At 42.1% G+C, this 25,837-nt stretch overlaps 1 protein-coding gene and 1 pseudogene across 4 annotated transcripts in view; both read right to left on the reverse strand.

The window, feature by feature from the left end:
- The window catches only part of numb (NUMB endocytic adaptor protein), a 533,145-nt gene that overhangs the window by 206,590 nt on the left and 300,718 nt on the right, over positions 1 to 25,837 (reverse strand). For all 4 annotated transcript variants that reach the window (XM_071662779.1, XM_071662777.1, XM_071662780.1 and 1 more), the window contains one exon: positions 19,968 to 20,108. In XM_071662779.1, the coding sequence (XP_071518880.1) occupies positions 19,968 to 20,108 (141 nt within the window). The remainder of the gene's footprint in view (positions 1 to 19,967; positions 20,109 to 25,837) is intronic.
- LOC139749257 (uncharacterized) lies at positions 15,497 to 19,357 on the reverse strand (annotated as a pseudogene).

Raw genomic sequence — 25,837 nt, forward strand, 5'->3', positions numbered from 1 at the left:
TTAACTTTCTTCTTTCACACACTTTACCAAACTCAGTCACCAGCTTCTGCAGTTTCTCACATGCATCAGCCACCAGCGCTGTATCATCAGCGAACAAGAACTGACTCACTTTCCAAGCTCTCTCATCCATAAAAGACTGCATACTTGCCCCTCATTCGAAAACTCTTGCATTCACTTCCCTAACAACCCCATTCATAAACAAATTTAACAACCATGGAGACATCACACACCCCTGCCACAAACCTACATTCACTGAGAAACAATCACTTTCCTCTCTTCCTACACGTACACATGCCTTACATCCTCGATAAAAACTTTTCACTGCTTCCAACAACTTGCTTCCCACACCATATATTCTTAATACCTTCCACAGAGCATCTCTATTAACTCTATCATATGCCTTCTCCAGATCCATAAATGCTATATACAAATCCATTTGCTTTTCTAATTATTTCTCACATACATTCTTCAAAGCAAACACCTAGTCCACACATCCTCTACCAATTCTGGAACCACACTGCTCTTCCCCAATCTGATGCTCTGTACATGCCTTCATCCTCTCAATCAATAACCTCCCATATAATTTACCAGGAATACTCAACAAACTTATACGTCTGTAATTTGAGCACTCACTCTTATCCCCTTTGCCTTTGTAAAATGGCACTATGCAAGCATTCCGCCAATCCTCAGGCACCTCCCCATGAATCATACATACATTAAATAACCTTACCAACCAGTCAACAATACAGTCACCCTCTTTTTTAATAAATTCCACTGCAATACCATCCAAACCCGCTGCCTTGCTGGCTTTCATCTTCGGCAAAGCTATTACTACCTCTTCTCTGTTTACCAAATCATTTTCCCTAACCCTCTCACTCTGCACACCACCTCGACCAAAACACCCTATATCTGCCACGCTATCATCAAACACATTCAAGAAACCTTCAAAATACTCACTCCATCTTTTCACGTCACCACTACTAGTTATCACCTCCCCATTAGCGTCCTTCACTGAAGTTCCCATTTGCTCCCTTGTCTTACGCACTTTATTTACCTTCTTCTAAAACATCTTTTTATGGAAAGCTGTGTAGGTATGTATATTTGCGTGTGTGGACGTGTGTATGTACATGTGTATGGGGGGGGGTTGGGCCATTTCTTTCGTCTGTTTCCTTGCGCTACCTCGCAAACGCGGGAGACAGCGACGAGGTATAAAAAAAAAAAAAATAAAATATATAATAATATATATATATATATATATATATATATATATATATATATATATATGAACAGGAGTTGTGGGAGTATGTGATAGAATGTAAGAAAGTAAATTCTCGATTAATATGGGTAAAATTGAAAGTTTGATGGAGAGAGGTGGGTGATTATTGGTGCATATGCACCTGGGCATGAGAAGAAAGATCATGAGAGGCAAGTGTTTTGGGAGCAGCTGAATGAGTGTGTTAGCGGTTTTGATGCATGAGAAGAGTGGGAGGTGGGCTGTTTAGAAAGGGTAGTGAGTGGTGGGATGAAGAAGTAAGAGTATTAGTGAAAGAGAAGAGAGAGGCATATTGGACGATTTTTGCAGGGAAAAAATGCAATTGAGTGGGAGAAGTATAAAAGAAAGAGACAGGAGGTCAAGAGAAAGTGCAAGAGGTGAAAAAAAGGGCAAATGAAGTTGGGGTGAGAGACTATCAGTAAATTTTAGGGAGAATAAAAAGATGTCTGGAAGGAGGTAAATAGGGTGCGTAAGACAAGGGAGCAAATGGGAACTTCAGTGAAGGGCGTAAATGGGGAGGTGATAACAAGTAGCGGTGATGTGAGAAGGAGATGGAATGAGTATTTTGAAGGTTGTTGAATGTGTCTGATGACAGAGTGGCAGATATAGGTGTTTTGGTCGAGGTGGTGTGCAAAGTGAGAGGGTTAGGGAAAATGATTGGTAAACAGAGAAGAGGTAGTAAAAGCTTTGCGGAAGATGAAAGCCGGCAAGGCAGCAGGTTTGATGGTATTGCAGTGGAATTTATTAAAAAAGGGGTGACTGTATTGTTGACTGGTTGGTAAGGTTATTTAATGTATGTATGACTCATGGTGAGGTGCCTGAGGATTGGCGGAATGCTGCATAGTGCCATTGTACAAAGGCAAAGGGGATAAGAGTGAGTGCTCAAATTACAGAGGTAATAAGTTTGTTGAGTATTCCTGGTAAATTATATGGGAGGGTATTGATTGAGAGGGTGAAGGCATGTACAGAGCATCAGATTGGGGAAGAGCAGTGGCGGTTTCAGAAGTGGTAGAGGATGTGTGGATCAGGTGTTTGCTTTGAAGAATGTATGTGAGAAATACTTAGAAAAGCAAATGGATTTGTATGTAGCATTTATGGATCTGGAGAAGGCATATGATAGAGTTGATAGAGATGCTCTGTGGAAGGTATTAAGAATATATGGTGTGGGAGGCAAGTTGTTAGAAGCAGTGAAAAGTTTTATCGAGGATGTAAGGCATGTGTACGTGTAGGAAGAGAGGAAAGTGATTGGTTCTCAGTGAATGTAGGTTTGCGGCAGGGGTGTGTGATGTCTCCATGGTTGTTTAATTTGTTTATGGATGGGGTTGTTAGGGAGGTAAATGCAAGAGTCCTGGAAAGAGGGGCAAGTATGAAGTCTGTTGGGGATGAGAGAGCTTGGGAAGTGAGTCAGTTGTTGTTCGCTGATGATACAGCGCTGGTGGCTGATTCATGTGAGAAACTGCAGAAGCTGGTGACTGAGTTTGGTAAAGTGTGTGGAAGAAGAAAGTTAAGAGTAAATGTGAATAAGAGCAAGGTTATTAGGTACAGTAGGGTGAGGGTCAAGTCAATTGGGAGGTGAGTTTGAATGGAGAAAAACTGGAGGAAGTGAAAGTGTTTTTAGATATCTGGGAGTGGATCTGTCAGCGGATGGAACCATGGAAGCGGAAGTGGATCATAGGGTGGGGGAGGGGCGAAAATTTTGGGAGCCTTGAAAATGTGTGGAAGTCGAGAACATTATCTCGGAAAGCAAAAAGGGTATGTTTGAAGGAATAGTGGTTCCAACAATGTTGTATGGTTGCGAGGCGTGGGCTATGGATAGAGATGTGCGCAGGAGGATGGATGTGCTGGAAATGAGATGTTTGAGGACAATGTGTGGTGTGAGGTGGTTTGATCGAGTAAGTAACGTAAGGGTAAGAGAGATGTGTGGAAATAAAAAGAGCGTGGTTGAGAGAGCAGAAGAGGGTGTTTTGAAATGGTTTTGGGCACATGGAGAGAATGAGTGAGGAAAGATTGACCAAGAGGATATATGTGTCGGAGGTGAGGGAACGAGGAGAAGAGGGAACCAAATTGGAGGTGGAAAGATGGAGTGAAAAAGATTTTGTGTGATCGGGGCCTGAACATGCAGGAGGGTAAAAAGGAGGGCAAGGAATAGAGTGAATTGGAGCGATGTGGTATACAGGGTTGACGTGCTGTCAGTGGATTGAATCAAGGCATGTGAAGCGTCTGGGGTAAACCATGGAAGCTGTGTAGGTATGTATATTTGCGTGTGTGGACGTGTGTATGTACATGTGTATGGGGGGTTGGCCATTTCTTTCGTCTGTTTCCCTTGCGCTACCTCGCAAACGCGGAGACAGCGACAAAGTATAAAAAAAAAAAAAAAAAAAAAAAAAATATATAATATATATATATATATATATATATATATATATATATATATATATTCCTGGTAAATATATGGGAGGGTATTGATTGAGAGGGTGAAGGCATGTACAGAGCATCAGATTGGGGAAGAGCAGTGGGTTTCAGAAGTGGTAGAGGATGTGTGGATCAGGTGTTTTGCTTTGAAGAATGTATGTGAAAAAAAAAAAATTTTTTTTTAGTAGCATTTAGGATCTGGAGAAGGCATATGACAGAGTTTGATAGAGATGCTCTGTGATAGGTATTAAGAATATATGTGTGGGAGGCAAGTTGTTAGAATCAGTGAAAATTTTTAATCGAGATAGTTAAGGCATGTTGTAGTGTAAAGAAGGAAAGTGATTTTAGTTCTCAGTGAATGTAAGGTTGCGGCAGGGGTGTGTGATGTCTCCATGGTTGTTTAATTTGTTTAATGGATGGGTTGTTAGGGAGTAAATGCAAGAGACTTGGAAAGAGGGGCAAAGTATGAAGTCTGTTGGGGATGAGAGAGCTTGGGAAGTGAGTCAGTTGTTGTTCGCTGATGAACAGCGCTGGTGGCTGATTCATGTGAGAAACTGCAGAAGCTGTGAATGAGTTTGGTAAAGTGTGTGGAAGAAGAAAGTTAAGAGAAAATGTGAATAAGAGCCAAGGTTATTAGGTACAGTAGGTTGGAGGGTCAAGTCAATTGGGAGGTGATTTGAATGGAGAAAACTGGAGGAAGAGAAGTGTTTTAGATATCTGGGAGTGGATCTGCAGCGGATGGAACCATGGAAGCGGAAGTGGATCATAGGGTGGGGGGGGGGGCGAAAATTTTGGGAGCCTTGAAAAATGTGTGGAAGTCGAAAACATTACCCCGGGAAAAAGAAAAAAGGGGGAAAATGTTGAGGAATAGTAGTTCCAACAATTTGTAGGGTTTGCGAGGCGTGGGCTATGGATTAGGGGCGCAGGAGATGGAGGGCTGGAAATGAGATTTTTGGGAGGAAAAAGTGTGTTTTAGGTGGTTTGACGATAATAACGAAAGGGTAAGAGAGATTTTGTGGAAATAAAAAGAGCGGGTTTAAAGAGAGCAGAAGAGGTGTTTGAAAATGTTTGGCACATGAGAATGAGGGGAAAATTGACCAGAGGTATATGTTTTGGAGGGGAGGGAACGAGGAAGGGGAACAAAATTGGGGGTGAAAGATGGAGTAAAAAGGATTTTGGGGTGATCGGGGCCTGAAAAGGCGGAGGGTGAAAGGAGGGCAAGGAATAGAGTGAATTGAGCGATTGGTAAAAGGGGGGGTTGACGGTGGTCAGTGGATGAATCAAGGCAGGAAGCGTCCGGGGAAAACCCAAAGGGAAAGCTGGTAGTATGTATATTTCGTGGTGACGTGTTATGTAACATGTGTAGGGGGGGGGTTGGCCCTTTTTTTTCGTCTGTTTCCCTTTGATAAAAGAAAAAAGAAAAAAAATATGAATAAATACAAATAATAATTTTTTTGTTTTGTTTTGCCCCCTTTCCCCCCGCTTTGGGGCGAGGTAGCGCAAGGAAACAGACAAAAAATGGCCAACCACCCCAACACATTAATAAAACGTTCCACACACAAATATACATACCTACACAGTTCCATGTTTACCCCAACCTTAACATGCCCTGATTCAACCCCACTGAAACACATCAACCCCGGTATACCACATCGATTCCAATCACTCAATACCTTCCCTCCTTCACCCCCTGCAGTTCGGCCCCAACACACAAAACTTTTTCACCCCATTTTTCCACCCCAATTTGGCCCTCCCACTTCTCCCGTTCCCCCACCCCCACACATATACCCTTGGTTAATCTTTCCTCACCATTCTTCCCATGTCCCCCAAACCACTTCAAAACACCCTCTTCTGCCCTCAACCCGCTTTTTTATTTCCACACATCCTCTTACCCTTACTTTTACTCACTCGATAAAAACCCAAACCTCACACCAAAATTTGTCCTCAACATCCCCTTTCCAGCACATCCATCCTCCTGCCACAACTCTACCATACCCACCCCTCGCAACCATACAACATTTTTGGGAACCACTTTTCCCCTTCAACAAAACCCATGTTGTTTTTCCGAGATAATGTTCCGACTTCCACACTCTCAAGCTCCCAGGATTTGCATCCCCTTTCACCCTCCTGCATGTTAAAGTCCGATCTCTCAAAATCTTTTTCACACTTCTTTCCACCCCCCCATTAATAATATATATTTGTCGCGTTTTCCCGGGCTTTTGCGAAGGTAGCGAAAGGGAAACGACGAAAGAAATGGCCCAACCACCCCATACATATGTATATACATACTCCACACACGCAAAATACATATCTCCCAGTTTCCATGGTTTCCCCCCACCTCACAAGCCCGTTTTTATCCCCTAAACACGTCAACCCCCCCCTAACCACACGATCCAATTCACTCTATTCCTTGCCCTCCTTTTACCCTCCGCATGTTCAGGCCGATCACCCAAAATCTTTTCACTCCATCTTTTCCCCCCCAAATTGGGCTCCCACTTCCGTCCCCCCCACCTCCACACATATATCCTCTTGGGCAATTTTTTTATTTTTTCCTTTAAAAAACAAATTTTTTTCCCATGTGCCCAAACATTTCAAAACACCCTCTTCTGCTCTCTCAACCACGCTCTATTTATTTCCACACACTCTCTTACCCTTACTTCTTTTTCTCGATAAACCACCTCACACAACATTTTCCCAAAAATCTCAAATTTCCCCCACATCCACCCTCCTCGCCCCAAATCTATCCATACCCACGCCTCTCAACCATAAACATTGTTGGGAAACCCCTTTCCTTCAAACATCCCATTTTTGCTTTCCGAATAATGTTCTTGACTTCCCCACTTCTCAAGCTCCCAGGATTTTTGCCCCCTCCCCACCCTAGATTCACTTCCCCACCATGGTTCCATCCGCTGCCAATCCCCTCCAGATATCAAAACACTTACTTCCTCCAGTTTTTTCTCCATTCAACTACCTCCCCATTTTACTTGAACCCCCCAAACCCCACTGTACCTAATTACCTTGCTCTTATTCACATTACCTTTAAATTTTTTTTCTTTCACACACTTTACCAAACCCACACCACTTCTGCAGTTTCTCCCCAGAATCGCCACCAGTGGGGTGTACCCCAGCGAAACAACTGAAATCACTTCCCCAAACTCTCTCACCACAACAGACTCATAAATTGCCCCCTTTCCAAAACCTTTTCCCTTCACTCCCTAACAACCCCATCCATAAACAAATTAAACAACCATGGAGACATCACACACCCCTGCAGCAACCTACAATCACTGAGAACCAATCACTTTTTTCCTCTCTTCCCAACACGTACACATGCCTATACACCCCCTTCCCCCCGATAAAAAACTTTTTCACATCACTGCTTCTAACAACTTGCCTCTCCCACACCATATATTCTTAAATACCTTCCACAGAGCAACTCATCCAACACTATCAATGCCCTTCCTCCAGATTCATAAATGCTCACATACAAATCCATTTCTTTTTCTAAGATTTCACACATACTTTTCTTCAAAGCAAACGCCTGATCCACGCATCCTCCTACCACTTCTGACACCACACTGCTCTCTTCCCCCAATCTGATGCTCTGTCATGCCTTCATTCACCCTCTCAATCAAACCCCAGTCACCATATAATTTACCAGGAATACTCACAAATTTTTTTTTTTTTTGGGGGGTTTTTTATATCTTTGTCGCTGTCTTCTTTTTCTTCTTCTCTCCTTCTCTCTTCTCTTCTCATTCTTTTCTTCCTAATCTCTCTCCTCTTCCCTCTTCTTGTCTTTCTTCAAAGACTCCTTCCTTCTAACTTCCTTACCTCTTCTTCCTATTTTCTCTCTTCTACTCTCCTCTTCTCCTTTCCTCTCCTTCTTTTCTCTCATACATTCTCTCTTTTATTCTCTTACCCCTGTCTTCTCTCTGTCCATGTCTCTTTCTCCTTCTCTTTTCTTCTATCCTCCTCTCCCTCTTCATATCCCCCCCTCCTTCATCTGTACATCTCCTTCATCGTCCCCCCACCCCCCCCCCCCCCCCATTCTTCTCATCCTTATCTTCTTCTCATATTCTTTCTCCTCCTTCTTCCCCTCTCCTTCCATCAACCTTTCTTTTTAGATGCTTCTTTCCTCCCTTTTTCCCTCTTTCTGTCTTCGTCTTCCTCTTACTCCATCTTTTCTCCCTTGTACTTCATCCTCTCATCCCCATCCCCTTCTTACTTTCTCTTCTCCGCTTATCATGTTCTCTACTCTCTCATTCATCATTCCTTTCCTTCTACTTATCTGTCTTACCTTCTCATCTCCCTACCAATTCCTCTCTTTCGCATCTTCCTCTCCTTTCTCATCCCTCTCTTCTTCCATCTCTTACTCTCATCTCCTCTTTTTTATCTTAAGTCTTCTTCTATCCTTCTATTCTGTCCGTCTTCTTTTCTTTCTCTTCCTCCTCGTCTTCTCTCATCTACTTCCTCTCATTCTAGTTCTCTTCTATCTTCCTCGTTTCATTCTTACGTATCTCCTCTCCCTTCCTCTGTCTATTTAGTCCTCTTCTTTACCCTTGTCTTCTCCTTCTCATTTCTTTTTCTCATCTTTCTCTCAAGTCTTATTCTCTTCTTCTTCTCTCCTATTCCTCTCCCTCAATTCTCATCACCATTCGTATTTATTCTTCTTTTTTCATCCTTTTTCTTCTTTCTCCTACCTCTCTTCTTCCGTCTTCCCTCTAATTTTCTTCTACTGTCTCTCTCATCATCCTCCCTCTTATCCCACAGTTCTTCTCTGCCGCTACTTTCATCTCTTCAGTTCCTCACCCATCTCTCTCCACCACCACCCCACCACCCCCCCCCCACCCCACCCCCTTTTTCCTTCTTCTCTCCTCTAGTCTCTTAGCTTCACACTTCTCTTCGTTCCCTTGTCTCCATTCTCTCTCTTTCTTGTCTCTTCTCTTCCTCTATGTCTACTCTCTCCATCCTCTAATCAGTCTCCCCTTCCCTCCTTTCATTCTCTTCTCTTTATCTCTTTCTATTTCTGCTCTCTTTCGTTCCTCCCTTCTCCTCCCTCCTCTTTCATTCTCTCTCAGCCTCTCTCTCTCCACCCTTCTTTATCCTTCCTTTCATCTCCTTTCCCTAACCTCTTCTCTCCACATTTTCTTCCTATCTCCCTCCTTCCGTCTCCTCTCCCTTCATTCTACTTCTTGTCTTCCCTGTTCTCTAGTCTCTCCGTTCATTCTCCTTTGACTCCTTTTCTTCAGCCCTCTATCTGCTCCGTTCCTCTCTCCTCTCCCTACTTTCCTGTCTCGCCTCTCACTATCTCTACACCTATCTCTTTCTCACTTCGATCCTATCAAATCCTTTCTTCATCCTCCTCCTCATTCATTTCTCATTCATCCTTACTCGTTTTCCTCCTCCCTCTCCTTTCTTGTCTCCAGTTTCCCGCGTAAATTAATTGCGAGGTACGCTAGGAAACAACGAAAGAAATGGCCCAACCCCCCCCCATAACACATGTAATAAATCATACGTCCACACACGCAAATATACATACCTACACAGCTCTCCATGGTTTACCCCAGACGCTTCACATGCCCTGCTTCAATCCACTGACAGCACGTCAACCACGGTATACCACATCGCTCCAATTCACTCTATTCCTTGCCCTCCTTTCACCCTCCTGCATGTTCAGGCCCCGATCACACAAAATCTTTTTCACTCCATCTTTCCACCTCCAATTTGGTCTCCCTCTTCTCCTTGTTCCCTCCACCTCCGACACATATATCCTCTTGGTCAATCTTTCCTCACTCATCTCTCCATGTGCCCAAACCACTTCAAAACACCCTCTTCTGCTCTCTCAACCACGCTCTTTTTATTTCCACACATCTCTCTTACCCTTACGTTACTCACTCGATCAAACCACCTCACACCACACATTGTCCTCAAACATCTCATTTCCAGCACATCCATCCTCCTGCGCACAACTCTATCCATAGCCCACGCCTCGCAACCATACAACATTGTTGGAACCACTATTCCTTCAAACATACCCATTTTTGCTTTCCGAGATAATGTTCTCGACTTCCACACATTCTTCAAGGCCCCCAGGATTTTCGCCCCCTCCCCCACCCTATGATCCACTTCCGCTTCCATGGTTCCATCCGCTGCCAGATCCACTCCCAGATATCTAAAACACTTCACTTCCTCCAGTTTTTCTCCATTCAAACTCACCTCCCAATTGACTTGACCCTCAACCCTACTGTACCTAATAACCTTGCTCTTATTCACATTTACTCTTAACTTTCTTCTTCCACACACTTTTCCAAACTCAGTCACCAGCTTCTGCAGTTTCTCACATGAATCAGCCACCAGCGCTGTATCATCAGCGAACAACAACTGACTCACTTCCCAAGCTCTCTCATCCCCAACAGACTTCATACTCGCCCCTCTTTCCAAAACTCTTGCATTTACCTCCCTAACAACCCCATCCATAAACAAATTAAACAACCATGGAGACATCACACACCCCTGCCGCAAACCTACATTCACTCAGAACCAATCACTTTCCTCTCTTCCTACACGTACACATGCCTTACATCCTCGATAAAAACTTTTCACTGCTTCTAACAACTTTCCTCCCACACCATATATTCTTAATACCTTCCACAGAGCATCTCTATCAACTCTATCATATGCCTTCTCCAGATCCATAAATGCTACATACAAATCCATTTGCTTTTCTAAGTATTTCTCACATACATTCTTCAAAGCAAACACCTGATCCACACATCCTCTACCACTTCTGAAACCACACTGCTCTTCCCCAATCTGATGCTCTGTACATGCCTTCACCCTCTCAATCAGTACCCTCCCATATAATTTACCAGGAATACTCAACAAACTTATACCTCTGTAATTTGAGCACTCACTCTTATCCCCTTTGCCTTTGTACAATGGCACTATGCACGCATTCCGCCAATCCTCAGGCACCTCACCATGAGTCATACATACATTAAATAACCTTACCAACCAGTCAACAATACAGTCACCCCCTTTTTTAATAAATTCCACTGCAATACCATCCAAACCCGCTGCCTTGCCGGCTTTCATCTTCCGCAAAGCTTTCACTACCTCTTCTCTGTTTACCAAATCATTTTCCCTAACCCTCTCACTTTGCACACCACCTCGACCAAAACACCCTATATCTGCCACTCTATCATCAAACACATTCAACAAACCTTCAAAATACTCACTCCATCTCCTTCTCACATCACCACTACTTGTTATCACCTCCCCACTTGCGCCCTTCACCGAAGTTCCCATTTGCTCCCTTGTCTTACGCACTTTATTTACCTCTTTCCAGAACATCTTTTTATTCTCCCTAAAATTTAATGATACTCTCTCACCCCAACTCTCATTTGCCCTTTTTTTCACCTCTTGCACCTTTCTCTTGACCTACTGTCTCTTTCTTTTATAAATCTCCCACTCAATTGCATTTTTTCCCTGCAAAAATCGTCCAAATGCCTCTCTCTTCTCTTTCACTAATACTCTTACTTCTTCATCCCACCACTCACTACCCTTTCTAATCAACCCACCTCCCACTCTTCTCATGCCACAAGCATCTTTTGCGCAATCCATCACTGATTCCCTAAATACATCCCATTCCTCCCCCACTCCCCTTACTTCCATTGTTCTCACCTTTTTCCATTCTGTACTCAGTCTCTCCTGGTACTTCCTCACACAGGTCTCCTTCTCAAGCTCACTTACTCTCACCACCCTCTTCACCCCAACATTCACTCTTCTTTTCTGAAAACCCATACAAATCTTCACCTTAGCCTCCACAAGATAATGATCAGACATCCCTCCAGTTGCACCTCTCAGCACATTAACATCCAGCAAACTTATACCTCTGTAATTTGAGCACTCACTCTTATCCCCTTTGCCTTTGTACAATGGCACTATGCACGCATTCCGCCAATCCTCAGGCACCTCACCATGAGTCATACATACATTAAATAACCTTATCAACCAGTCAATAATACAGTCACCCCCTTTTTTAATAAATTCCACTGCAATACCATCCAAACCTGCTGCCTTGCCGGCTTTCATCTTCCGCAAAGCTTTTACTACCTCTTCTCTGTTTACCAAATCATTTTTCCTAACCCTCTCACTTTGCACACCACCTCGTCCAAAACAAATAATATATATATATATATATATATATATATATATATATATATATATATATATATATATATATATTTTTTTTGCTTTTGTCGCTGTCTCCCGCGTTTGCGAGGTAGCGCAAGGAAACAGACGAAAGAAATGGCCCAACCCACCCCCATACACATGTATATACATACGTCCACACACGCAAATATACATACCTACACAGCTTTCCATGGTTTACCCCAGACGCTTCACATGCCTTGATTCAATCCACTGACAGCACGTCAACCACGGTATACCACATCGCTCCAATTCACTCTATCCCTTGCCCTCCTTTCACCCTCCTGCATGTTCAGGCCCCGATCACACAAAATCTTTTTCACTCCATCTTTCCACCTCCAATTTGGTCTCCCTCTTCTCCTCGTTCCCTCCACCTCCGACACATATATCCTCTTGGTCAATCTTTCCTCACTCATTCTCTCCATGTGCCCAAACCATTTCAAAACACCCTCTTCTGCTCTCTCAACCACGCTCTTTTTATTTCCACACATCTCTCTTACCCTTACGTTACTTACTCGATCAAACCACCTCACACCACACATTGTCCTCAAACATCTCATTTCCAGCACATCCATCCTCCTGCGCACAACTCTATCCATAGTCCACGCCTCGCAACCATACAACATTGCTGGAACCACTATTCCTTCAAACATACCCATTTTTGCTTTCCGAGATAATGTTCTCGACTTCCACACATTCTTCAAGGCTCCCAGAATTTTCGCCCCCTCCCCCACCCTATGATCCACTTACGCTTCCATGTTTCCATCCGCTACCAGATCCACTCTCAGATATCTAAAAGACTTCACTTCCTCCAGTTTTTCTCCATTCAAACTCACCTCCCAATTGACTTGACCCTCAACCCTACTGTACCTAATAACCTTGCTCTTATTCACATTTACTCTTAACTTTCTTCTTTCACACACTTTACCAAACTCAGTCACCAGCTTCTGCAGTTTCTCACATGAATCAGCCACCAGCGCTGTATCATCAGCGAACAACAACTGACTCACTTCCCAAGCTCTCTCATCCCCAACAGACTTCATACTTGCCCCTCTTTCCAAAATTCTTGCATTCACCTCCCTAACAACCCCATCCATAAACAAATTAAACAACCATGGAGACATCACACACCCCTGCCGCAAACCTACATTCACTGAGAACCAATCACTTTCCTCTCTTCCTACACGTACACATGCCTTACATCCTCGATAAAAACTTTTCACTGCTTCTAACAACTTGCCTCCCACACCATATATTCTTAATACCTTCCACAGAGCATCTCTATCAACTCTATATATATATATATATATATATATATATATAGAGAGAGAGAGAGAGAGAGAGAGAGATGCTCTGTGGAAGGTATTAAGAATATATTGGATGTTAATGTGCTGAAAGGTGCAACTAGAGGGATGTCTGATCATTATCTTGTGGAGGGAAAGGCGAAGATTTGTAGAGGTTTTCAGAAAAGAAGAGAGAATGTTGGTGTGAAGAGAGTGGTGAGAGTAAGTGAGCTAGGGAAGGAGACTTGTGTGAGGAAGTACCAGGAGAGACTGAGTGCAGGATGGAAAAAGGTGAGAGCAAAGAACATAAGAGGAGTGGGATTTATTTGGGAAGCAGTGATGGCTTGCACAAAAGATGCTTGTGGCATGAGAAGCGTAGGAGGTACCCAGATCAGAAAGGGTAGTGAATGGTGGAATGAAGAACTAAGATTATAAGTGACGGAGAAGAGAGAGGCATTTGGACAATTTTTGCAGGGAAATAATGCAAATGATTGGAAAATGTATAAAAGAAAGAGGCAGGAGGTCAAGAGAAAGGTGCAAGGGGTGAAAAAGAGGGCAAATGAGAGTTAGGGTGAGAGAGTATCATTAAATTTTAGGGAGAATAAAGAGATGCTTTGGAAGGAGGTAAATAAAGTGCATAAGACAAGAGAACAAATGGGAACTTCAGTGAAGGGGGCAAATGGGAAGGTAATAACAAGTAGTGGTGATGTGAGAAGGAGGTGGAGTGAGTATTTTGAAGGTCTGTTGAATGTGTTAGATGACAGAGTGGCAAATACAGGGTGTTCTGGTCGAGGTGGTCTGCGAATTGAGAGGGTCAGCGAGAATGATTTGGTAAACAGAGAAGAGGTAGTGAAAGCTTTGTGGAAGATGAGATCCAGCAAGGTGGCTGATTTGAATAGTATTGCAGTGGAATTTATTAAAAAGGGGGTGGCTGTGTTGTTGACTGGCTAGTGAGGATATTCAATGCATGTATGGCTCATGGTGAGGTGCCTGAGGATTGGCAGAATGCATGCATAGTGCCATTGTACAAAGGCAAAGGTGATAAAGTTGAGTGTTCAAATTACAGAGGTATAAGTTTGTTGAGTATTCCTTGGAAATTGTGTGGAAGGGTATTGATTGAGAGGGTGAAGGCATGTACAGAACATCAGACTGGGGAAGAGCAGTGTGGTTTCAAAAGTGGTAGAGGATATGTGGATCAGGTGTTTGCTTTGAAGAATGTATGTGAGGATTACTTAGAAAAACAAATCAATTTGTATGTAGCATTTATGGATCTGGAGAAGGCATATGATAGAGATGCTCTGGGGCAGGTATTAAGAGTATATGGTGTGGGAGGCAAGTTGCTAGAAGCAGTGGAAAGTTTTTATCGAGGATGTAAGGCATGTGTACGAGTAGGAAGAGAGAAAAGTGACTGGTTCTGAGTGAATGTTGGTTTGCGGCAGGGGTGCGTGATGTCTCCATGGCTGTTTAATTTGTTTATGGATGGGGTTGTTAGGGAGGTGAATGCAAGAGTTTTGGAGAGAGGGGTAAGTATGCAGTCTGTTGTGGATGAGAGGGCTTGGGAAGTGAGTCAGTTGTTGTTTGCTGATGATACAGCACTGGTGGCTGATTTAGGTGAGAAACTGCAGAAGCTGGTGACTGAGTTTGGTAAAGTGTGTGAAAGAAGAAAGCTGAAAGTAAATGTGCATAAGAGCAAGGTTATTAGGTACAGTAGGGTCGAGGGACAAGTCAACTGGGAGGTACGTTTGAATGGAGAAAAACTGGAGGAAGTGAAGTGTTTCAGATACCTGGGAGTGAATTTGGCAGCGGAAGGAACCATGGAAGCAGAAGTGAGTCACAGGGTAGGGGAGGGGCCGAAAGTTCTGGGAGCGTTGAAAAATGTGTGGAAGGCGAGAACATTATCTCAGAAAGCAAAAATGGGTATGTGAAGGAATATTGGTTCCAACAGTGTTATATGGTTGCGAGGTGTGGGCTATAGATAGAGTTGTGCTGGAGGAGGGTGGATGTGCTGGAAATGAGATGTTTGAGGACAATATGTGGTGTGAGGTGGTTTGATCGAGTAAGATACTGGTAGCATGGACAACCAACATTGTAGTGGTCACCATCGCTGCACAACACCAGAACAAAACAGGTTCCCAATACAGTGCTTTAGTAAAACCATATGAATTCTTTATAACTCTTTGTTTATCATATATACTGAATATACGTAAGTACTCATATCAATGTTGCCCTATACCTATCCCTGATGCAGGTTCCTGCAGCTGCAATCCATGACAGACCATTCACTAGTGCTTCCACTATTTGTGGTGACCTTGGCTTACGATGCAGCCTTCAAACTGTCCACAAGAGACACCACAGCATGGGAGTGCACAGTTGGAGACCTGCACTGGAACCAAAGCTCAGTAACATAAATATGGAGTAAAGGATGGCACAGCCGCTGGGATATGCCAACAAACCAGTTTGCTTCTGGGATCAGGTCATTTTCTGGGATGAAAAAACATTTTCTATTGATGCTCCTCTGCAAGTTATGTTTGGCAACAACCAAGCACTAAGTATCCATCAAACACATCCTCGCTCTTACCAAAATAAATTGGAACTATAAAGAAAAATTATGAGACATGTACCTATTAGAGATGACTGGCCTATACTATCCTCATAGTGTAATACATTATGTTTTCTGCACTTTATCATGTCTATCCCTGTCATAATACGAATCACTGCGGTAGTCTTAACTTCTGCATTATCATAATGTAATATGAATATGCACACTTCTTTGTAAAACTAATATTTTCTTTGTTTTTGCTGCTTTCTACTGATTTGTTGTTTCTACAACATCCATCTTTAGTCATCAGGTTTTAGTTTATCCAAGCATAATATAGTTTGTATTCTGATGTTTGTTCCTACATTTAATACCAATGCCAACCATTTTAAAGGTCTTTAATTTCAGATTCAGCTCGCAGCTGTCGGTTCAGGTTGTTTTATTGGGAAAAGTATGTTAAAGTGTTGGAGGAAACTATGTTACCCTCTATGAGGGCAATGCTTTACCCTGAGCCAGACCCTTTTTACCTCCTGACAGCAGCCCCATTCACAACTGTTGGGCAGTTAAATCAAGGTTTGAGCAACAACTGAGAATCACAGTGAGTCACAACTACCAAGATCCTCTGACCTAAACCCAATAGAACATATATGGGCTGTCAAGAATAAAGACTTCCCACATAACTGCCACTATAATTATGCTACAATCATCAGTAATGCCTTGCAGGCATGAGAACACCGTAGCCCAACAGGAAAACAGCTGACATCAGAGTTGGTGGCAGAATGCCTTGATGCATGAACAGTGTTCTGGATGCAGGAGTGGTTATTTCAAATATCAATATGATAAACAAGAGATGCCATTTCTCTTTACCTTACCTATCATCATAGTAATACCTTGATATCTAATAAATGAATGAGTACCAAATACAACTTGAGGACAGTCAAAATATACATCTACTCCCTGTATAAGTTGTGCAAGGGAATATCTAAACATACCATACACATATGTATGTGTCTAACATGGATAATGTCTTTACACTGTCCTTCCCAGCTAATATAACCATATACATTAAATTCATATGGAAGATGGTAATCACTGTGACATGCAGGACTATCATCTTCATGCCTGGTTCTCTACTATTTCCCCAAAACTTATGTCTGATGTCATGAACATTATTTTCCAGATACTTTTTTAAGCAATAGCACATCTAGGTAGACAGGGTAGCACATATACTGGGATGTTTACAAAGTGGTATAGTTTATACATCATGAACTTCCTTGAACACTAAATGATGAATTGTTACAGTAATACAGTAGCTGACATTCCACATACCCTAATCACCAAAAAACTGAGCTGATCACTTGCATAGATATGCACTTGTTCATAGCTTATGAAATTCCCAGTGGAAGGTATAAGACTGTTCTTATATCTGTCTGTGTGAGCTCTAATTGGATGAATGGCAATCCATGGTGGAGGGGAGTCAGGGGGGGAAGGAGGTATCTGTGATAGGGTGTGTCAGCATTTTTATTACTAAACTACCATGTGAGCTGCCCATATTGATCTGAGAAGGCAGAGAGGCTCAGAGAGATGAAGGCCTCTTGGTAGCTGGTATAAAAAGGCCCCAGGATGATTTTGCAGGATCTTTTTCTGCACTCTTTCTAGCTGGTTCCTATGTGTAGCTGTTGGTGAAGAAGACCAGGCTAGAGATGCATACATGAGCTTAGACAGAATAAACATGGTATAAACATTCCTTAAGCTCAATTGGTGGAACAACTAGTGATTGCTACTTGTGTAGAAAGTTAGTATCATATGAAAAAGATGTGATGATGGTGGTGACATGACTCCCCCAGTTTAACCTGTCATCTAAAGTGACTCCACGAAGTTTAAAGGCACTGACTACTTGAAAGATGTAAAAGCCTAGTTAGATGTTAAGGGGCAGGACGCTGTCTTGTTCCCAGGTTGATGTGCATCATCACAGTCTTAGTGTGGCTGATGGTGATATCATTTGCCATAGTCCATTCCTAAAGGTTAATGATGAAGTGCTGAAGGGCAATGAAGTCAGGAGAGTTGTTGTTGATAATGATGCCAAAGGTGGAGTCATCTACATACTTCTAGAGGTTATCTGTGTCCTTCACGGCATCACTGATACCAATGAGGAAGCAGAGCAGCCCCATTTTGGGGCACCATGGTATACTGCATGTTAGGGGAAGTGTTTTTGATGTGGTTCCCCTAAAGCAGACAGTTTGGAGTTGCTAAATTAGGGTGTTTGCCAACCATGAGATGACACCCCAGAAGTCCTAGATTGACGGCATTCTTCACGACCATGTTTTGGTTCACTAAGTCGAAAGAATTACAAAAGTTTAGGAAGCTGACAAGGCAATGACCGGGGGAGGAAGACTTCATGTTTTCAAACTGCTGAGGGTTTACTGAATCAGCAATGTCATCAAAGGCCCAATCAAACAAAACTTTTACATATCAGACTGGGGACTGGAGGGATTACAAGTCATAAGCTATTAAGGGACTAGTTGGTGGATTACAGTAGTGAAAAGACATGCTGTCTTCCAACCAGTGGGGCATTGACATTGTTTGAGTGAAGCATTAATTATGGCAATTAGCAGTGTAGCTAATTCATGGGAGAATTATGGCAGTTAGCAGTATAACTAATTCATGGGAAAATTCCATGTACAGTTTCACTGGAAAATCTAGGGATGTGGACGAGTGTTTGCTTTTAAAGCAGTGAAAGTGCTTAGCTACCTGATGTTCTTCTACTGTGTTCACAGGAGATGGGGGCTGGTAAGTATACTGGGAGGAAGATGATGCTGAGATGTGGTAATTTCTGGCAAAGTAGTGATCAATTTGGTGTATGGCCTCCTCAACTGCTAAGCTTAGAAGGGGGAGAGCCTTCCCTTGTCACAGACAGTTCACTCTTTTATTTCATCACACCACTGACCGATGCTGGCCTGTTTTAAATGCTTCACCTTGTTTGGGTAATAGGCCTTTTTAGTGTTATGTGCTTTGTGTTGCACTTTGCTGCAAAGTCATTTGCAGAGGTTACTGTTGCGACTGTTGAACATTCCATTTCACTGTTGCGTAAGCTGCTTAATGCAATAAATGGGTGATCCACTAAGTGTTGGCCAGGTGTAGCATTACTGTCTTCTGGTGGAAAAAGTGTTGGTAAGCCTGAATGCAGATACTCCTGCTGATACTTTCATGATATACTCCCACACGATTTCATCATCTTCCCTGATCACCTCAGTCCAGCAATGATGTGTTACACACCAAATGAAATTTCTCTTCGCCTTGTCAGTAAGTGGATGATAAATTTTGGTGTCTGCCCACTCGTGCCGGGAGAGGGGTGGGGGCAAGGGATCACAACACTGATAAATGAGTCCTGTATGTGAGAGGGAGAAAAGGCATGGGTGTTAGGTAGTGGTCAGCCATGTTAGTAAGAATCAGGTCAAGTGTTCTGATCATGCATGGGAAAATGAACAGTCTGAGATAGAGGAAGATGCTCTTGGAGGATGGTGGTGTCTGTTTCACTGAAATCCCCACATATCACAAGCTCTGAACAAGGGTATCTCATACTGAGAGTATCAGATGTGTAAGTGAGATGTTGTGCAAGTGCCTCCCTATTGGGAAAGTGTGGTGAGCTTTACACCACAGAGCAAAGGCTTCTTCCACCCCTGAGAGAGAGAGAGAGAGAGAGAGAGAGAGAGAGAGAGAGAGAGAGAGAGAGAGAGAGAGAGAGAGAGAGAGAGAGAGAGAGAGAGAGACAGAGAGAGAGAGAGACAGAGAGGGAGAGAGACAGAGAGAGAGAGAGACAGAGAGGGAGAGAGACAGAGAGAGAGAGAGAGACAGAGAGAGAGAGAGAGAGAGAGAGAGAGAGAGAGAGAGAGAGAGAGAGAGAGAGAGAGAGAGAGAGAGAGAGAGAGAGTTTTCCATAGAAACATAAGTAAACATAAGAAAACAAGTAAAAAAATTTAATATATGTATTGTATATTGGACTCTACTTGCATGTAGATACACTGCAAATGAAACCACTTTGATGAGGTATCATCATCTCTGAACAAAAAGGTTCACAATGTTATTGAGGAAGTTTTCACTCTAGAGGAGTCTATCCTTTCCCTGGAGGAGCTTACATTATCAAATCAATTAAGTCATACTTAGCAAAACATCAAATCATTCTGTAGGCATATCTAATTCTTAAAAGTCATAGTTGCCAATAAGCACGAACAACAGAGAATCAACAAACCGTTTCCTTAACAGCAACAAAACCATGACACATCCATCGTCTCGTTGTTCCATCTCGACAGATGTAGGAGAAACCTTTCTCATGGTTACGATCTGGTGCACAAAATGATACTTTTTCTATTGTTTGGTCTACAATCAGCCCCTGAAAAATGAGAAAATAGACTATCAATGACAATGTTAGCATTAAAAATTTTTGTACATAAAGAAGAGCAGCATTTAGCACCACTATACTCAGAAAGAAGGAAATGCCATAAATAATACACACAGATTTATATGTCTAACCATTCATTAGAACAAATATAATAGAGTAAAATAAGGAACTGAGAATTATCTTTATCATGTTTCTTTCCTGTGCAAGGTAGAAGTTTAGCTTAACAGAGAAAAAGGATACACATAAGGGTACCCTATTAGACAGTCCCTCTGCATTCCTTCTGTTTCTGGATGCTCAATGCCGGAGTAAAAACTTTTTGTGATACATGTACAGTCATTCCTTGATTCACACTCATTCTCTTCACACTCTTGCACTTAACATCACTGAAAAAGTACAGACACTTTTCAATTTATGCTACGTAATTTCATGTTAAAGATTTTTCTTATGGTGTAAATGTTAAACTTCACACAGGAACTAAGCTGCATTGTAACATCTATGCTATTCAACTCTACTGTACAGTTTCAATGGTCATTGCTATCTGACCTTCACTGGGAATATTGTTTTCCAAACTTTTTCAAAATCATTCATCATAAGTGGAAAATGTCAAGCAAGTTCTCTTGTAAGTATTCCCATCAAAGGGGCTCATCAAACTATTAGTTTGGAAGCCAAAATGGATGTCATAAAGCAGTACATTTATGTGGAACATTCAATCAGCACTGGTTGAAAGCTAAAAGAGTTTGACAAGAAAGTGACACGAATTGATCTAGTATTATGAACTCACTAGACTCAAAAACTTAGTACTAAAATAGAACTAAAACGATAAGTAATAAAATCACCACATATAAAATTGACCATAAAGTATAAAGATAAGGGAAACAGAGGTTGTGATTGTGGATTGATGGATGGTGAGTCACATACTGATCATTTGGCTCATGCACCAAGCAAGAAAATTAGTTTATTTTGTTCTGACACATTTATTGTGCCTCTCAATTTTTATCATTTTTCCTTTGTGCTCTCATATTCACAATATATATTTTTTCAAAAATCAAAAATAGCTTGACACAGTATACAATAGTCTATGGTTTAAGACCGCTTCCATGATTTAATTGTCTTGCCTTACAGTTTGCTCTTCTTTATGTTTTATGCTACTGATTACTCCAGATTATGTCTTTGGTAACTAAAGCAAGTATCATTGGTGGTGTAAAATTTAATCATCATTCCATGTTAATTTAGGGCAAGGTGGAAGTACTGAAAAAACTTGACTAAGGTACATCAGTGCAGCAATTGTGCAAGATGTATGGTGCATGGTTATCTACTATATATGGTATAAAGAAGCAAAAAAAGGATAGACTCTTAAGGTTTCATGCTGATAGTATAACAATGAACAAATGTGTGTTCATATGACAGTGAAAGATGGCAAAAGTTCAGAGGCTGATCAAGCATTAATGCAGTGGTTTAAACTACACACTGAGTTTGCTCACTAAGTATCTGAAGAAAAGTTAAGTCCTGAGTAGGTACATAGTTCTGACGAAACAGTATTGTTATCATTACATACCAGGAAAGACTAGCTGCAGAAGCACCAACCGGATTTAAAAGTTCAAAGAACTGAGTAACAATTCTTTAATGTTCAAAAACCTGGTTTGTATGTATAGATATAAGTTGTTGGTCATAGGTAAGAGTCTATGCATTAAAGCATAGGAAGAAGTTAAAAAGTACTCACTGATTTATCATGCCAGAAAGATTGGTTGGAAAGCTTTTCAGTGGTTTGAAATATTTTTTGTGCCAGAAGCCAAAGCTCATTGTATTTCTGTTGGTCTAGACCTAAATGACAAAATCCATATACATTTAGATAACTGTTCAGTCCACCACCACTATACATGTACACTCTCCCATAAAAATATCACGCCCACAGGCCTGATAAAGCAAATAAAGAGGGTATAGTGTTAAGCATTCCTGACTGTGGCAAATTCTAGGGCTGCCTAGAGTTGAGTACATAGGTTTGAATCTTGGTTATGGCAGTTAGTCCACAGTCAACCCAGCTGTTCATCCACTCCTGGGGGTTAGTTGATAAAATGGGTACCTGGCTCAGGCTAGGGTGTATACATATATTCTATTTACTTTTTTTATCATTATTATACTTGATCACCATTTCCTGCATCAGCAAGATAAACCAGGAAACATACAAAGAATGGTCCATCCACTCATACACATATATATGCATAAATTTGCATACAAGAACATATACATACATACATACACATTTACATATGAATATATAGACATATACATACATATACATACACATACATATACATATATACACATGTACATATTCATACTTGCTTCCCTTCACCCATTTCTGGCACTACCCCGTCCTACAGGAAATACCATTGCTACCCCCTACTTCAGCAAGGCAGCACCATGAAAACAGACAAAAAAAAAGCCACATTTGCTCACACTCAATCTCTAGCTGTCGTGTGCAATCCACCGAAACCAAAGCTCCCAATCCACATCCAGGCCCCACAGACTTTTTCATGGTTTACCCTAAAGGTTTCACATGCTCTGGTTCAAGTATGATAGGAGCAAGGTTATTAGGTACAATAGGGTTGAGGGACAAGTCAATTGGGAGGTAAGTCTGAATGAAGAAAAACTGGAGGAAGTGAAGTGTTTTAAGTATCTGGGAGTGGATTTCGCAGTGGATGGAACCATGGAAGCGGAAGTGAGTCACAGGGTGGGGGAGGGGTTGAAAGTTCTGGGAGTGTTAAAAATGTGTGGAAGGCGAGAACATTATCTCGGAGAGCAAAAATGGGTATGTTTGAAGGAATAGCGGTTCCAACAATGTTATATGGTTGCAAAGATTGGGCTGTAGATAGGATTGTGCGGAGGAGGGTGGATGTGTTGGAAATGAGATGTTTGAGGACAATATGTGGTGTGAGGTGGTCTGATCGAGTAAGTAATGAAAGGGTAAGGGACATGTGTGGTAATAAAAAGAGTGTGGTTGAGAGAGCAGAAGAGGGTGTACTGAAATGGTATGGTCACATGGAGAGAATGAGTGAGGAAAGATTAACAAAGGATATATGTGTTAGAGGTGGAGGGAATGAGGAGAGGTGGGAAACCAAATTGGAGGTGGAAGGATGGAGTGAAAAAGATTTTGAGCGATTGGGGCCTGACCATGCAGGAGGGTGAAAGGCGTGCAAGGAATAGAGTGAATTGGAATGATGTGGTATACCAGGGTCAACATGCTGTCAATGGATTGAACCAGGGTATGTGAAGCATCTGGGGTAAACCACGGAAAGTTTTGTGGGGCCTGGATGTGGAAAGGGAGCTGTAGCTTCAGTGCATTATACATGACAGCTAGAGACTGATTGTGAACAAATGTGCCTTTGTGGTCTTTTCTTAGCGCTACCTCGTGCACATGCGGGGGGAGGGGGTTGTCATTTCATGTGTGGCGGGGTGACGACAAGAATGAATAAAGGCAGCAAGTATGAATTACGTACATGTGTATATATGTATATGTCTGTGTATGTATGTATATATGTATACGTTGAAATGTATAGGTATGTATATGTGTATGTGTGGACGTGTATGGATATACATGTGTATGTGGGTGGGTTGGGCCATTCTTTCGTCTGTTTCCTTGTGCTACCTCGCTAATGTGGGATACAGTGACAAAGTATAATAAAAGAAAGTTTATATATAATTCTGAATTCAATAAGCTTTTAATCTTCATTCTTTATTCCTTTATCTCTTGTGAAGATCGCAAATGCCTAACTTCTGAGCAGAAAAATAATAGGCACTACACTCTGGTATATCTCAGCATTTCTCCCCTATCCCTGGGGATAGGGGAGAAAGAATACTTCCCATGCATTCCTCGCGTGTCGTAAAAGGTGACTGAAGGGGATGGGAGAGGGGGGCTAGAAACCCTCCCTTCCTTGTATTTTAACTTTCTAAATGGGGAAACAGAATAAGGAGTCACATGGGGAGTGCTTATCCTCCTCGAAGGCTCAGATTGGGGTGTCTAAATGTGTGTGGCTATAACCAAGATGAGAAAAAAGGAGAGATAGGTAGTATGTTTGAGGAAAGGAACCTGGATGTTTTGGCTCTGAGTGAAACAAAGTTCAAGGGTAAAGGGGAAGAGTGGTTTGGGAATGTCTTGGGAGTTAAGTCAGGGGTTAGTGAGAGGACAAGAGCAGGGGATGGAGTAGCACTACTCCTGAAACAGGAGTGATGGGAGTATGTGATAGAGTGTAAGAAAGTAAACTCTAGATTGATATGGGTAAAACTGAAAGTGGATGGAGAGAGAAGGGTGATCATTGGTGCATATGCACCTGGGCATGAGAAGAAAGATCATGAGAGGCAAGTGTTCTGGGAGCAGCTGAGTGAGTGTGTTAGTAGTTTTGATGCACGAGACTGGGTTATAGTGATGGGTGATTTGAATGCAAAGGTGAGTAATGTGGCAGTTGAGGGAAAAAATGGTGTACATGGGGTGTTAAGTGTTGTAAATGAAAATGGTGAAGAGCTTGTAGATTTATGTGCTGAAAAAGGTCTAGTGATTGGGAATACCTGGTTTAAGAAGAGAGATATACATAAGTATAAGTATGTAAGCAGGAGAGATGGCCAGAGAGCATTATTGGATTACGTGTTAACTGATAGGTGCGCGAAAGTGAGACTTTTAGATAATATGATGAGAGGTGCAACTGGAGGGATGTCTGATCATTATCTTGTGGAGGCGAAGGTGAAGATTTGTAGAGGTTTTCAGAAAAGAAGAATGTTGGGGTGAAGAGAGTGGTGAGAGTAAGTGAGCTTGGGAAGGAGACTTGTGTGAGGAAGTACCAGGAGAGACTGAGTACAGAATGGAAAAAGGTGAGAACAAAGGACGTAAAGGGACTGGGGGAGGAATGGGATGTATTCAGGGAAGCAGTGATGGCTTGTGCAAAAGATGCGTGTGGCATGAGAAACGTAGGAGGTGGGCAGATTAGAAAGGGTAGTGAGTGGTGGGATGAAGAAGTAAGGTTATTAGTGAAAGAGAAGAGAGAGGCATTTGAACAATTTTTGAAGGGAAATAATGCAAATGACTGGAAAACGTATAAAAGAAAGAGGCAGGAGGTCAAGAGAAAGGTGCAAGAGGTGAAAAAGAGGGCAAATGAGAGGTGGGGTGAGAGAGTATCATTAAATTTTAGGGAGAATAAAAAGATGTTTTGGAAGGAGGTAAATAAAGTGCGTAAGAGAAGGGAACAAATGGGAACATCAGTGAAGGGAGGTAATGGGGACGTGATAACAAGTAGTGGTGATGTGAGAAGGAGATGGAGTATTTTGAAGGTTTGGTGAATGTGTTAGATGATAGAGTGGCAGATATAGGGTGTTTTGGTCGAGGTGGTGTGCAAAGTGAGAAGGTTAGGGAGAATGATTTGGTAAACAGAGAAGAGGTAGTAAAAGCTTTGCGGAAGATGAAAGCCGGCAAGGCAGTGGGTTTGGATGGTATTGCAGAGGAATTATTAAAAAAGGGGGTGACTGTATTGTTGACTGGTTGGTAAGGTTATTCAATGTATTTATAACTCATGGTGAGGAGGCTGAGGACTGGCGGAATGCTTGCATAGTGCCATTGTACAAAGGCAAAGGGGATAAAAGTGAGTGCTCAAATTACAGAGGTTATAAGTTCGTTGAGTATTCCTGGGAAATTATATGGGAGGGTATTGACTGAAAGGGTGAAGGCATGTACA

Source organism: Panulirus ornatus, chromosome 6 (assembly GCF_036320965.1).
Source record: "Panulirus ornatus isolate Po-2019 chromosome 6, ASM3632096v1, whole genome shotgun sequence".
Lineage (NCBI taxonomy): Eukaryota > Metazoa > Arthropoda > Malacostraca > Decapoda > Palinuridae > Panulirus > Panulirus ornatus.